Below are 14728 nucleotides of genomic sequence, written 5' to 3'. Positions count from 1 at the left end.
AGGTTTCTAAAGTCCAAGGCTTATATGTGCATGTTTTTGTTCCGTCTCTCTGCCTGTTTCTTCTTCTTTGTGTTTTTATCACACAATCTTGAGTGAGTCAGTCACAGCCATAGTTCTTGGTAGGGATTATAATATCTTTATTATTATTATAATACATTAACTGAATAGTTACAGGTTGCATATACACAAATGAAATGAATGGTTCTCCACTCCTCACACCAATATGACATTCACACTTCAAACGTCACTCATCCCATTGCCTCGTCTTTTACGCAGCACGTGAAGGGAAGCGAGGCTTTGTGTCAGAACCCTTTCTGAACACTGGGGGGCAGCAGTGAGTGGCGTCAGCACTGACTGATACAGAAACAAGATCAATGTGTCTATTAGGAATAAGAATAGTAGCAATAGAACCCCCCACAAAAAAACAACAATTGTTTAAATAAAACAAAAAAGCGAACCGAAATTTGTAAGTATGAAGAAAACAAACAGTTGTCTTCACACTTTGGGTTCTTCATTCAATCTTGGCTAATTGAGCCCCATTTTAACACTGAAGCCGGTAGCCCAGAGATAATGTAAGCATCATATTTTCAACTTCTTTTTGTTTAAAATGTGCTGAGCGGTTTTATAATATTGTTCGTGTTAGAGCCCGGTACCTGTACTTCCCCGGCATGAGGACCAATATGTGCCAGGCCCTAGTCTGGGCTAGGTGTAGCTTGTTAATGGGCTTACAACTGGCAGATGTTTGATGAGGACAATATTGTCTCTTCAATCCCCTCCCATGTTGTAGCTGCTTTGGTTTCACAAAATCCTTTCACTAACACGTTTCTCACTTTCTAGTTTTCCCTCTTTCCTCCACGTTTCCACCTCCTCGCAGCAGCAACCATGTTGCCGTTGAACAGATGTTGCCGTGACGTGCATGCACCACCGCTGAGTCGACATAAATAGACTAGTAGTGAAGGGTTGAGACATCCCTAACTATTCACAGATGCTTCTTTTATCATTTTATGTGAATCGAAATATTCTTCTGATGTCAGTTCAAACAAAAACTTTTTTCTTCTTCTTTACCATGCCATGATATTATTATATTGTCAGCATCTGTTCGTGCTCGCGTGGGTTGATGTGGACCTGAGCCACCATGCATCAAAAGCTGGCTGGATTTAGTTTCTTAGTCTTAGGGGTTGCACTTCCGTCATTATTCCTGACCAACACTGCTGATAGCCGCTCCGCTTACAACCTGAAAAGAACCCACACTTCCTTTAACACACATTCAGAGTCGCGCTTTCCGTTGCTCTCCTCTCACCTTCCTCTCTACCAACTTCACATCTCACACATACGTTCACCTGATCCGGCCTGTAACTGGACTGCACTTAAAGCTTCTCGCCACACAGTGTGAAAGCGTTTTCTTGTTCATTGCCATGCGGTCGGATGGGCTTGGCTTCACGAAGATCCATCTGCGTGTTGTGAATTAACACCGTACAAAAATAAAGTGGCGTTATTGGGATGAATGTCAGATAGAGGCCTTGTAGAATCCAAGCTCATGTTTTCATGTTCTGACCTCGAAGAGCCCAAAGCTGCTTCCAAGCGATAGATATTTTCTCTATGCAGCTTCTCTCATGCGGCTGGTGTGAAGTTGCCAAACTACTGTTGCTAAAAATGAGATCCAGGCAATTTCTTCTTTTTTTTACTGCAGCAACTCAGTATAAATATATATTCATGATTCTACCATGAAGTGGCTCTGTGGTTCCAGCATCCAAACAAACAGGGAAAACGTTGCTTCATTAGAGTCGTGCGCTCCGGCTTCGTTTCCCTCCGTCTGCCTCCATTGTTCTTTCTTTCCCGGCTAATGCTCACGCCCAGATGCCGCTGCTCCTCTCCTGCTCCGCGTGCACGCGCCCTCCACGAGCGTGCACGAGCCCTCCACGAGCGTGCACGTGTATCCCGATCTGGGCTTTACGCCAGTGAGCGTTGTCTGGGTTTGATCCTTGGATACAGCTGGAGAGGGGGAGAGAGAGAGGGGGAGAGAGAGGGAAAGGTCATTGCATCATGTTAACATTGTTCTCAAGGTGGCTGAACATCATGAAGGCTGAGCGTAACACGACTGTGAGGAGTCCTCTGCTGAATCGGTGAATTCTCTCAACGCATTTTGGTCTTTGGTGTAAATTGAAACTTCACATGTACCTGCGACTGTAAATCCAGCATTCAGTCATTTACACCGAATGTAACTCAGTACAGTCGGTTGGAGGTTAAGGGGCACTCTGACGTACGGTTATTTCAAGCTATATTGTAACTGGAACAATAACTGCGTTCTCAGCGTCAGAGTGCGTACATACTGAACTCCACGAGGCTCAAATGGCGCTGAATTGAATTAACTATCTAGTGAACATTCCTTTTTTAACCACCCACTGATGAAAGCTGTTCATTCATTCAGCTCGATCGGTTCACCAAATTCAATTTAATAGAATTTCTGAACCATGTGAAGGTGCCATGAGACGAGAATAACCCATGTGAAGGTGCCATGAGACGAGAATGACCAGTGTGAAGGTGCCATGAGACGAGAATGAACCAGTGAAGGTGCCATGAGACGAGAATGAACCAGTGAAGGTGCCATGAGACGAGAATGACCAGTGTGAAGGTGCCATGAGACGAGAATGAACCAGTGAAGGTGCCATGAGACGAGAATGAACCAGTGAAGGTGCCATGAGACGAGAATGACCAGTGTGAAGGTGCCATGAGACGAGAATGAACCAGTGAAGGTGCCATGAGACGAGAATGAACCAGTGAAGGTGCCATGAGACGAGAATGAACCAGTGAAGGTGCCATGAGACGAGAATGAACCAGTGAAGGTGCCATGAGACGAGAATGAACCAGTGAAGGTGCCATGAGACGAGAATGAACCAGTGAAGGTGCCATGAGACGAGAATGAACCATGTGAAGGTGCCATGAGACGAGAATGAACCAGTGAAGGTGCCATGAGACGAGAATGGACCATGTGAAGGTGTAATGAGATGAGAATGAACCAGTGAAGGTGCCATGAGACGAGAATGAACCAGTGAAGGTGCCATGAGACGAGAATGACCAGTGTGAAGGTGCCATGAGACGAGAATGAACCAGTGAAGGTGCCATGAGATGAGAATGAACCAGTGAAGGTGCCATGAGACGAGAACGAACCAGTGAAGGTGCCATGAGACGAGAATGAACCAGTGAAGGTGCCATGAGACGAGAATGACCCATGTGAAGGTGCCATGAGACGAGAATGACCCATGTGAAGGTGCCATGAGACGAGAATGAACCAGTGAAGGTGCCATGAGACGAGAACGAACCAGTGAAGGTGCCATGAGACGAGAATGAACCAGTGAAGGTGCCATGAGACGAGAATGACCTGTGTGAAGGTGCCATGAGACGAGAATGAACCAGTGAAGGTGCCATGAGACGAGAACGAACCAGTGAAGGTGCCATGAGACGAGAATGAACCAGTGAAGGTGCCATGAGACGAGAATGACCTGTGTGAAGGTGCCATGAGACGAGAATGAACCAGTGAAGGTGCCATGAGACGAGAATGAACCAGTGAAGGTGCCATGAGACGAGAATGACCCATGTGAAGGTGCCATGAGACGAGAATGACCCATGTGAAGGTGCCATGAGACGAGAATGAACCAGTGAAGGTGCCATGAGACGAGAATGACCCATGTGAAGGTGCCATGAGACGAGAATGAACCAGTGAAGGTGCCATGAGACGAGAATGACCCATGTGAAGGTGCCATGAGACGAGAATGACCCATGTGAAGGTGCCATGAGACGAGAATGAACCAGTGAAGGTGCCATGAGACGAGAACGAACCAGTGAAGGTGCCATGAGACGAGAATGAACCAGTGAAGGTGCCATGAGACGAGAATGACCTGTGTGAAGGTGCCATGAGACGAGAATGAACCAGTGAAGGTGCCATGAGACGAGAACGAACCAGTGAAGGTGCCATGAGACGAGAATGAACCAGTGAAGGTGCCATGAGACGAGAATGACCCGTGTGAAGGTGCCATGAGACGAGAATGAACCAGTGAAGGTGCCATGAGACGAGAATGACCCGTGTGAAGGTGCCATGAGACGAGAATGAACCAGTGAAGGTGCCATGAGACGAGAATGACCTGTGTGAAGGTGCCATGAGACGAGAATGAACCAGTGAAGGTGCCATGAGACGAGAATGAACCAGTGAAGGTGCCATGAGACGAGAACGAACCAGTGAAGGTGCCATGAGACGAGAATGAACCAGTGAAGGTGCCATGAGACGAGAATGGACCATGTGAAGGTGTCTGTTGTGTGTTCACTCACCCCCAGCAGGTTTCTGGGTATGTATCCCTCGCGGTCGTTAAGCCGCGCCCACCACCACTCCGTCTCAGTGTCGTCACGCCGACGCAGCACGCTGAGGGCGTCCCCCTCGCTGAAGGACAGCTCGTCAGCTTGCTGGGCCGGGTAGTCCCAGAGGGTGTAGACCAAGCCTTTGTTCATCACGCCCAACTTCTCTTGAACACCTGGGAGAGATGCAGAGAACTAGGTTCACATGTCTCTAGTGGAGGGGTCCTGTTTCGTTTAGTCGACCCATCGCGTGCCTGTTCGTATCTACGTACCGTAGAGAAACTGAGAGCACTGTGTGTAGCCCTCCTCCATTTCTTCACATTTGTCCGCCGCAGTTTCGACGTCGCTGATCGTTGTGGCGAAAATGGCGGCCCCCGACTCCACCAGCATCTTACAGAGGTGGACGCTGTTGCATGAGGCCGCACAGTGCAGAGGAGTCCTGTGAGGAACAATAAAACAATTAATATATACATGACTTTAAACCGATTTACTGAACAAAGTTCATTCATGACAGTGTGAAGATGTTCAAGTGATGCACTTGAGGCTGACATTGAATAGACATGAGTTCAGACGAATGCATCGGTAATTAAATAAAGTAACTTCTGAATGCGGATCGGCAGTAGCTGCTAATCTCTTCCTTCAGTACAGCAAAGGCAGCTCGAGTCCCAAAAAAAAAAGAATTTAAAAATGCAATTATCTCTCGCCATTGTTGCCTCTGAGCTGAGCTCCAGTCTCGCCGCCACAGAGCGTGTTCATTACCCAAACACCCTCTGGCCCTGCAGCAGCAGCCACTGTTCTATTATTAGCCCGGCCTATTGAACGCAGGATTGAGTGGCTTGCTGAAAGCACTGACCATCCGTCACTGTCGGCTGCATTTACGTTGACTCCGAAGTCCAGCAGGAACTTAACAATGTGGTGGTGGCCGGCGCAGACGGCGTTATGAAGAGGAGTTATGCCCTCGTCGTTGGGCATGCTGGGGTTTTCCACCTTAAAGACAGAGGTGATGAGAAAATATACGGAGAGATATTATACAGAGAGAGCGATTGGCTATCACAGCAACAATGAAAGACATCAACCTTGAGAAACCCTTCCCTCAAACCCACTAAAGCACTTTCTTTGAGCAGCTTGGGAAGCGTTGAGTCTTACTGCCTCTGGGCTTGATGACGTCAAACTGAGCTGGAAGCATCTGCATGTTTCCTTGAGAGTATCAGCTGCAGTTTGCAGTCTTGGTGAGTCAGTAAGCACTTTTGTCCGCTCTCCAACCGAGAGATGGTTGCCTTTTAAAGATGTCAGACTTTGTTCTTTGTTCTCAGCTGTGCTGCTGTGATACAGAGTGTAAGTGCGTCCTCAACATTAACTTTCCCCCGCCTCACAACTGAGACCACCTCTCCCCCGACAGAGCCGCCGAGGATCAAAGCCGTCTAATACGTGCGGTCGTGAAGGTTTTGGAAAGCCTCAACATCTCCCAGCTATCTGTTGAGGAACGTTGTGTGTGGGTGTGCAATCATCGTTGGCTTGTACCAGTGTTCTTCGCTTGCATAAGGAAAGGTGTTTTTCGCAGGAAGGATTAAAACCAAACGACGGACAACATTTGAAGATTATATTGTGAGATTACCGCGAATATATTCTAGAAACCCTCTGTGGCTCCAGAAGAGACCTCTGCATTGCACGGGCCTTTGGCTGTCGCCGACCGGCCCACGATATGTCAATAGGAAATTAGGACTAAAACGTAAATAAGTGTACATAATGCACGGAATACAGCTGCATTGCTTTTATTTTTAAGGCGACTATTACTGTTTTTTTTTCTCAATTTCCGTACGTTAGTACGTTGGTGAATGTGTGCGAGCAGCAGCGTCACTGCACTGAGCTTTCGGGAGATGTGAGCTAGCTGTCAGCGCTCAAACGTGAAGCTCCAGAGTGTAGATTTTTAAGAAAACACTTCTAAATATGTAGTTACTGAAGTTGAAGGTAAAGCCGTGTGCTTAGTTTGTGGGGAACAGATGGAAGTGTTTCAAGATTACAATTGAAATCGTCATTACGAGCCGAAACTCACGGAGCAACACACAAATTATAATCTTTGGTTCAGAAGACGTTGTTTCTCTTTGGATCTACCTCCATGTGTGTGTTCAGATAATCACCTGTCTCACCTGTCTGCTGTCCTTTGCATATCCACCTCAGCCATCAACACACTGTGCAGCTCTATTTTGAATCACTTGTCCGTACAGTAAGTGTCTCTATAGAATTTCTCGGGGGTGTTTTTGATCTGTTTTCTTGTGAAACCCTTCGACTCGCTCTAATATTGAGCTGTGCAAATAAACGTGGCCTGGATTTGATTTCCAGCTCTGCATCCAGGAAACACGCATTCCCCCCTCCAAAAAATCGAGAATGTATTATAATACAAATACCGTGACAACAACGTAATCTTGTGTTACCTCATATATAATCCTCTGCACCAGATCAAACTCTCCCTCCAGCGACGCGTCCAGCAGCAGAGCCAGAGGGTTGAACTTCACTCTCAGACCGTGGCCGGTTCGCTCTGACGACGGCTTCTTCAGGTTGGTTCTCTTCACCTGCGGCACCGAGGGAGGGAAACGGAAACGTGTTAGAGCTTTCACAGGGAGGAGGCATTTTGCTCAGGTTCATATGTGCACCCCATCCCAGATACACCATGCCTACCTTAGGCAGTGAAGGGGGGGCAGGAGGTGAGGGAGAAGGGGAGGCCTGCGCAGGACTAGACCCTCTCTTGTTGTTGTTGTTCTGGTCCTCTGGCCTCTCCGGTGCCGGGGCCGGCGGCGACGCGGTAACGGCGGTGTCTGCTTTTGCCGTTGTCTCTTTGGGGGTTTCTATAGCGACGGAAGGAGGGGACAAGCGGCGGGAGCTCGCGTTGACGTTTTGAACCTCGCCCTCCACGGCTCCCACGCTGGCGTGCTTGTCACTAGATTCTACATTTCCATTTGCTGAATGGATGTTGTCCATTTCCCCCAAAAGGCAGTCCGGCTGGTAGAAAGTATTGCCTGAGAATTAAGAGGGAGACATCACCGAGCCCTTCAGATCAAAGGGAAATACTAGACAGACCAACTTATGCCACCTTCAGTGTCACATCAGTGTCTTACCTGAGCCGCCTTCCATGCCTCCTGCTAATGTGTTGAACCTACACACCACAACAGAAACCAGCTTTAACTATGCGTCAGAGACCTTCATTCATGCAATGTATTTATATTTATGGTACAGTACGCAGCAGGGGGTTTCACAGGGAAGGGAACACATCAGATCCCTTAACGTGGGCGGGAGTAACGGCCACAATACGCTTGTTTTATTTATTTATTTAATTTCGTAGACCTCCTGACAGAGTGCCACGGAGCTCCCTTTGAGAGTAACTGTCATGCAGTGAGGAACAGACCTCTGGTACAGCAGTTTTTGGATGTTCGGCCCCTGAGGGCCCTCGGGCTCTGTGATGGAGCTCCGCTTCTTCAAGGGCCGTGGAGCGTTGCTGAGGCGACGGCGGAGAACCTCCAGGTCAGCGTCACTCTGGTAGCGCAGCTGGGAGTGGGCTGTGGAAAGGGATTCGGTATTGTGTAAAAACTGCACTTCTTCTTCTATTATTTGTTGATTGAAATGTTGTTATGAATTGATCAGATTCCAAACCATTCACAGTTTGGCACAGAGGAGTTTTAGTACACAAAAAGGAAATGATCACAGGGGCAAGGAGCCCTTTAACTCGTCATTACAGTCACACATCTACACTCAAATTAAACTACAAAATCTAAGAAATCTGACGGAAACGAGATTCTGGCGGCACACGGAGTTTGATTTATTTCCTGGCACCTACCAACTGGGGTGAGCTTAGTGGGACTGAGGGGACGAGGGATGTTGTCCACAGTGGGCGGTGGGAGGATTTGCCCATCGCTGCTCTCGCCTCGCCCTCCTTCTTTATCCGTAACATCCTCTCCTCCTGCTCGCCCTCCTCCTCCCCCCTGGAGAAAAGGGACGGGGGACGGGGAGGTGGAGGAGGTTGGGAGGATGGGTTTACCATAGACTGCGGAGGGAAAGAAAACGGGACAGAGCTCGGTTGGATTATTCATTGTGGACATTGTTTCGCCGTAAAAACCTTCATATGTGGCACAATCTCCCAAAACGCATCTTAATCTGCTGTTAAATGACCTGCTTTGACCGTAGTCCTGTTGCTGAGAGAGCCATAGTTTTTGGCCTGAGGCTGCTGGAGGTACATGCTGTAGATGGAGCTGCTGTTCATAGTGGCGGGGCCCTTCCTGGGGGACTGGGGTCTGGAGGGGTGGTCCGGGACGTAGGGACGCACAGCCACTGCTGGAGGGGGGTCTGTTCGCTCTGTTTGCGAGGACAAGGAAGATGGCTGGGAGGTGGAGCCTGAAGGGAGAGGCAGAAATATACAATGAATTCCCAGACGCAACACCGATATCTCCATTTTTCTAGAAATGACCCTTTGTGCATAACTAGGGCCATTTTGTGGCTTTTTTACTTCTTTTTTTAATATCATTTGTCATTCAAAGGGTTGACACTGAAAATTAATGAATATTTGGTAGTAGTAAGGGGATATTCTTCTCTTCCAATCTGACAATGCATCAATAATCAAGGTTGTTGCTAATTCTTGACATATTCCAAACTGATATTTTCTTTAATCAGAATCATGTATACTCTCGTTAAGAACCAGGATATCAAAGTCAGGATATACACAGACTTTGAGAAATCGACTGAGGATCATAACAATGTCGTGAACTCGCCTCAAGCGAGTGTCATTGTGGAGCCCTGAAGCGTAGCTTAGTGTAATCGAAAATTATTTTTAGGCAATGGCTGAATATTTTGCTGATTCGACAACGTCCTAATCCTCCCACGAGATTTTAGAGGAAGACTTTTCCTTGGACGAGACTTGGTGAAACACAATATCAAACTATATTCTCTATCGGGTGCTTCTTATAATGTTGTGGTGCGGAACAGCCGAAGGATTACATTGCAGCACGTTTAATGGCTGCCGGCTGCAATGTTCCTGAATTAATCTGAACTGTTGTCCAGATTAGTCACTTAGACTAGAATAAACATGGGAAGAAATAGGTTCAGATTGAACATTTGTCCCTTTAAGTAACTCTTTAAATTACCTTGCATTGAACTTGGAGGGATGGAGATCCGCTGCTGTATTTGCTGTAAAGCAGACGATGACGATGATGATGATGATGAGGTGGCATTTGCAGCATTGGATCGGGGCCAGCCCAGTGTACCAGGGGCAGAACGGGGCAGGGAGCTGGTGGCACAGTGGTGCCCTGCCACCTGGTGGGTGGCACTGGGGTACGTACCATAGCCAGAGGGAAGCTGGCGAGAGGGCGGGACATTGCAATGAAGAGAGAGAGAGAGCGAAAAGGAAACCGATTTCAGAATGACTATTTCCATGATAACTTTCCCCACTATCTCCCCATGTGTAGAAACAGTTCAGTACCTGTTCTGGACTGTTGGTCCTCCAATCCGACACATTCTTACTGATGCTAGGCCACGACGCTTCATTAGCTGAACAGACAGAGAGAGTGTGTCGAGAACGGTTCAGACGAGGAGGGAAGGAGGTAAAGACAGACACAAATATACAAGTACAACAAATGACTAAAATCAAACCATATTGTTATCCAAATGTATTGTTCAACACATGAACATGGCCGTCGGGCTTCAATACCTTCAATACCTAGGTAAATAGCTGAAAACCTTTTAAAAACAGGGTGTGAAAATCCCCCTGCAGCTATTATCAGACAAAAAACAACAACATATTATCTCCGGAACCACATCGTTGTTTAACTTCATTTAAATTGATACAATACCACAACCCTTGTGAGAAGATGCATCTGCTGTGAAACATAATTCAAGTAACCGTTAAGTTTAAGTATTTACATAAACTACATTTTTGAACCGGACGACACAGTTTTTTAATTGAAACTCCTTTGAACACCCAAATGCTGTGTTCTATTATGATTTTTCCGATTATTATTATTATTTTTGTTGAAGATTCCGATTCTTTAGGTCCTAATCTATCCAAAAAGGTGTGTTATTAGTGTGTGGGCTGTTGTTAGGGCTCCATAATACAGTTTGAAAAACTCTGTGACCGCTCAAGGAGGCATTTTTGGGAAATCTTGCTCATATCGTGCTGGATGTTAATAGTTTTGATCAAAATATCTTTTAAAAGTGTTTTTTTTGCAGATATAAGTTTTTTTCCCAAGACTTTGCTGAACAAATAAATACAATAAACACAAGTATTAGAATGAATTTGGGGTTCCTACGAAAAGTCTGGAACCAAAAGTGGTTCCACCATGCTTAAAGTTAACAACTACTCTCCATGTCTACATTGGTGATTACAGTGTATTCTCCACTGCAAACATGTGTTTAGCTTCCTGTAAGTAGCACAGAGCTGGGACTGAAGCATCTGCTCATGTGCCTGGTTGCTAAATTCATGAGGAGCGTGTAGTTGTTGTCATGACTGTATCTGATAATAAAACAATACAAACAAACATGCATAGTAACTGTCATGAAATTGACTCTCGGTGCTGTTCTGATAGCTTTTATTTCGGTTAGAAAGCTGCTACCCTGAAGCTTTGACACATGAGTGCTAAAAAACGCTGAGCTCTTAGAACAAGAAGCTTTCTAGTGATGGAAGATAGCGGTTTAACCGGCTCTTTCTCCACAGACGGGGCGATGCATGACTAAGTGGCACCGTTCAATACAGCACTAAGGTCACAGTACAGGTCGATCGCTAAATCTTGATCCACTGTTGCTTTTTAACTCGTGACAATCCTGGAAGTCAGGGGTCGAGATTAATGCTTTACAGTTTCACGGCAGTTTAACCTCACCTTGCCTCCATATGAACTGAAGACTAGCGGAGAGGAAATGGCCTTGTGAATCATATCACGAAGACGTTTAGCTCTGATGAAGAAGAAAAAACTGTATGGCCGTATATAGCTAGCAGGCTTTTTAAGACTGATACTGATACCAATATTGTCCTGAAGCTGTTGGCTGGCTTCATGTGTACATTAATATTTACAAAGCCTTTGTGTGAACATGCTGAGAAAAAAAAAAAAAATATCTAACACAAGTGCTGTACTTTGGCCCGGCGCCGCTTTGAGCTCAATGCTAATGCCAGCATGCTAACATGGTCCACTGAATGTATCCAGATGGATCCAAAGTGTGTGTGTGTGTGTGTGCAACCAAGTGGACAGGCACACATTGCCGTCTTCTGAGCCACGTTGCCAGACTGGCTAACAAGTAACTGAAAAAAAGTGAATTGAGTGAAATATTGGAGACGCGTCTCAGATGTTGTCAAAGTGTCACTTTCCTCTGTTACCCAACCATTTGGCTTAGCTGTCGGTGGTGCAGCCGCGTCACAGCTGTGGCACATACCAGACTAATGCTGATTAACTCGAGACCCTGGATGTCCCGTTCACTGCCGCTGTAAACTGTTGACCTCGGGATGAGAAACGTTCACGACAGGAAACAAACAGCCAGCTCTGTGTGAGGTGGAAACTTGGCCGTCTGCCCGATTGCCGGATTATAAGCAGTCATGCAGTGTCTTAGAGGAAAGGCAGTGCCGTTTGCAGCACTGCCACCATCACAGTACGCCCTGAGGCCACAGACTGAAGGACTACGGTTGAGATTGAGGGTTTTCAGATCACTGCTCACACCTCTTATTTAGGGAACATAGAATCTGAGTTTTTGAAGATCAATCTCTGTATTCTTGAACTGAGGCAAGGTAATAATTATGGGCAATATGAAATACAAGTTAGTCAACATAACACACACTCAATAGTGGGACTCTCTCGTATCTGTACCGTAAATATAAAGCTACTGCCAGCAGCTGGTTAGCGTAGCTTAGCATAGTTTAACATGAGGACTGGTAGGAGGGGCAAAGAGATAGCCTGGCTCTCTGTTGATGATATGAAGAAAAATGCTCCTATCAGCGTAGTAATCAACAAGATAAGACTTCAGGAAGTCACTGATTGCAATTCAGGTCATTGGAATACAAAACTATTTCTCTCAATCATGCAGATTTTCAATGAATTAATAAATGATTCCCTTCTAATGCTCAGAGTGATTCAACTGTAGAATAAGCTCACGCTAAAGTAGCATTCATACAGTATAACAGGTATTCAGCACCAACATTAATCTGTCTGATGAAAGCAACAACAGCTACTTTGACCCTCCCCTTACCACACACACACACACACACACACACACACACACACACACACACACACACACACACACACACACACACAAAGCTACAAGCGTACAACTGTGTGCTTTCCACATTACATAAGTTGGGACAAAAAAATAGCGCTGTGGTATTTGTTCTGGCATTCAAGAGCACAAAGGGATTTATATCAGAGCTGCTTCCACACACTTATACACCCAGTAGTTAATCTAAGTGAGTAGAAATACTTTGCTGGGTGTACTGATGTAGTACTAGAAGTATACTGCAGAATGAGACAGTACAACACAGCAGTGTTAATGAGGCAATGCTATGTTGAGGAAGGGGATTCTAGCTATTGGAAGTGGATGTTGACATGAATAAGTTAAGTTTGCGTATTTATTAACCAGACTCAATAATTGGCCATGTCCCACATTTTGGGTAATACACTCATTTGCATGCCGAGCCTAGGAGGGAGAGAAGATTGACACCAGTCTTCACATATTACATACATAACTTGCATTTTTGCACTCTCCTATTGTTTATTATTGATTGTTTATTTACACCTCACACGCTAAATATACACATACTTACATACTTGCACTTTTGCACTTCTATTGTTTAAGTTTAATTTAATTACTAAATTAATACTGTGCTTTTCTTTCATCCCAGATATTTTTATTTTATTAGTAATATTATTGTATATATATTTCATCCCTGCTGTTTTGATATCTTATTTTCTGTCTGTAAATTGCCGTTCATTCATACGGAGCTTAGCTTAGCGTAAACGGTGGAAACAAGGGGAACCGGCTACAATTCCCCTTCTCACACCCGGCAGGAGGACAGAAGAAACAATTCAAGGCGTCTCAGTCCAGACTGCCGTCGGTTTATTTTCTTATGCTGGGCGTCCTAACCCTGAGCAGCTGCTTGGCTATCAGATGTCATGTGACTCATGTCGGTGTCCTCATACACATGACCCTTACATTCGGAGGTCGTCTCTCTGTGGCTCATTCAATTATGTTCTCCTAACCATCTGTTCGGGTTAGTTAGGTTTGAATGCACCTTTTGATTTTCCAGCCCAGGACGTCTCTGCTTTAGGATTAAGACTCAATAAAGTGAATTTAGAACAGACCCACTACACCTTCGAGTGCAGATAAAAGGGTGAGGAAGCAGGTGATGGAGCTCGTGGTGGTGGGAAGGGGTACGTTTCTCTAGCGCCTTCTAGGGACTCACTGTTGTTACCGCCGCCCCCCTGAGGGGACCGAGGTCCCGCCCACGTCTCAGTGGGCTCTGATAGGACGATGTCTAAATCTGACTCTTTCCATTGGCCGGGAGGCTTCTTGCTGCTACTTCTGTCCTCTTCTGCACGGCCACGCCCAACCACGACAGACGGTAACAAGACCAAACCACGACAGTGACAGCCATCGCGATGAACAAAATCGGCACGTGACGAAAACAACGATCACGACATCCAACACAATATGAAGACATCACATTTAAGATAACGACGACAACAACGACAACAACAACAGATAAGGGAAGAGAAGAAAGAGGAGGCAACACACGGAACAAGAAAACAGACAGAAAGTTAGAGCCCAGATAGAAATAAGAGATTTATGAAACTCTGAAGTAAAAAGGCGGCAAACAAATGATACAAGGCGAGTGCTGCGCCAAAGGAAAAAGGAAAACGTGACTCTACCGACCTGAGAGGGAGCGGATGTGGCCGAGCGGCGTGGGTTTGGGCGGTGGGTCGGCTGGCAGCGTGTAGCCCGCCTCCTTTCTCCCCTCCGCCGGAACCTGGATGTAGGGGCAGACGGCCGCCACTCGCCCCGAAACTCCAGCACCTGGGTGGGACGAGGTCTGCGGCGAGGACGGGCCCACGCCGTTCATGCGGCTCAACTGAACGCGTGCAAAGACAGACGGACAGAATGTGTATCTCCGGGAACTGTCGAGCTCATTTCCTGCCAAGCGTCGAGAGAAACGAAACGCGAGCCTCATCAGGCGAGTTGTGTACCTCTGCCCTCTTCTTATGCAGTCGCTCCCTCAGGTCTCCGATGCGTTGGTCCATCACCGTCACCTGGGCGTTCCTCTTGTTCAGCAGCTCCTTGTTCTGGGCCAGCTTGCCGCTCTGCTCCAGGTTGTGCCGGTTGCGAGCCTGAAAACCGGAAGTCTCAGTCAATCTCTTCTCTT

General features: G+C 46.5%; 1 protein-coding gene across 1 annotated transcript in view; it reads right to left on the bottom strand.

Moving 5' to 3' along the window:
* Positions 1–177: 177 nt before the first annotated feature.
* LOC306734971 (apoptosis-stimulating of p53 protein 1-like) overlaps positions 178–14728 on the bottom strand; it is a gene marked incomplete at its 5' end in the record, with an annotated part of 32955 nt that continues 18404 nt past the window's right edge. Inside the window, 15 exons of the mRNA XM_079216387.1 lie at positions 178–1992; positions 4324–4523; positions 4620–4786; positions 5201–5334; positions 6780–6917; positions 7024–7361; positions 7461–7498; positions 7748–7898; positions 8177–8383; positions 8509–8730; positions 9477–9687; positions 9812–9879; positions 13772–13900; positions 14242–14437; positions 14553–14693. Of these exons, the coding sequence (XP_079072513.1) occupies positions 1951–1992; positions 4324–4523; positions 4620–4786; positions 5201–5334; positions 6780–6917; positions 7024–7361; positions 7461–7498; positions 7748–7898; positions 8177–8383; positions 8509–8730; positions 9477–9687; positions 9812–9879; positions 13772–13900; positions 14242–14437; positions 14553–14693 (2382 nt within the window). The 3' untranslated portion in view covers positions 178–1950. The remainder of the gene's footprint in view (positions 1993–4323; positions 4524–4619; positions 4787–5200; positions 5335–6779; positions 6918–7023; positions 7362–7460; positions 7499–7747; positions 7899–8176; positions 8384–8508; positions 8731–9476; positions 9688–9811; positions 9880–13771; positions 13901–14241; positions 14438–14552; positions 14694–14728) is intronic.

This window comes from Taurulus bubalis (assembly GCF_910589615.1).
Source record: "Taurulus bubalis genome assembly, chromosome: 4".
Classification (NCBI taxonomy): Eukaryota; Metazoa; Chordata; class Actinopteri; order Perciformes; family Cottidae; genus Taurulus; species Taurulus bubalis.
The sequence above is the reverse complement of the archived record's forward strand: the minus strand, read 5'-3'. Positions and strand labels throughout refer to the sequence as shown.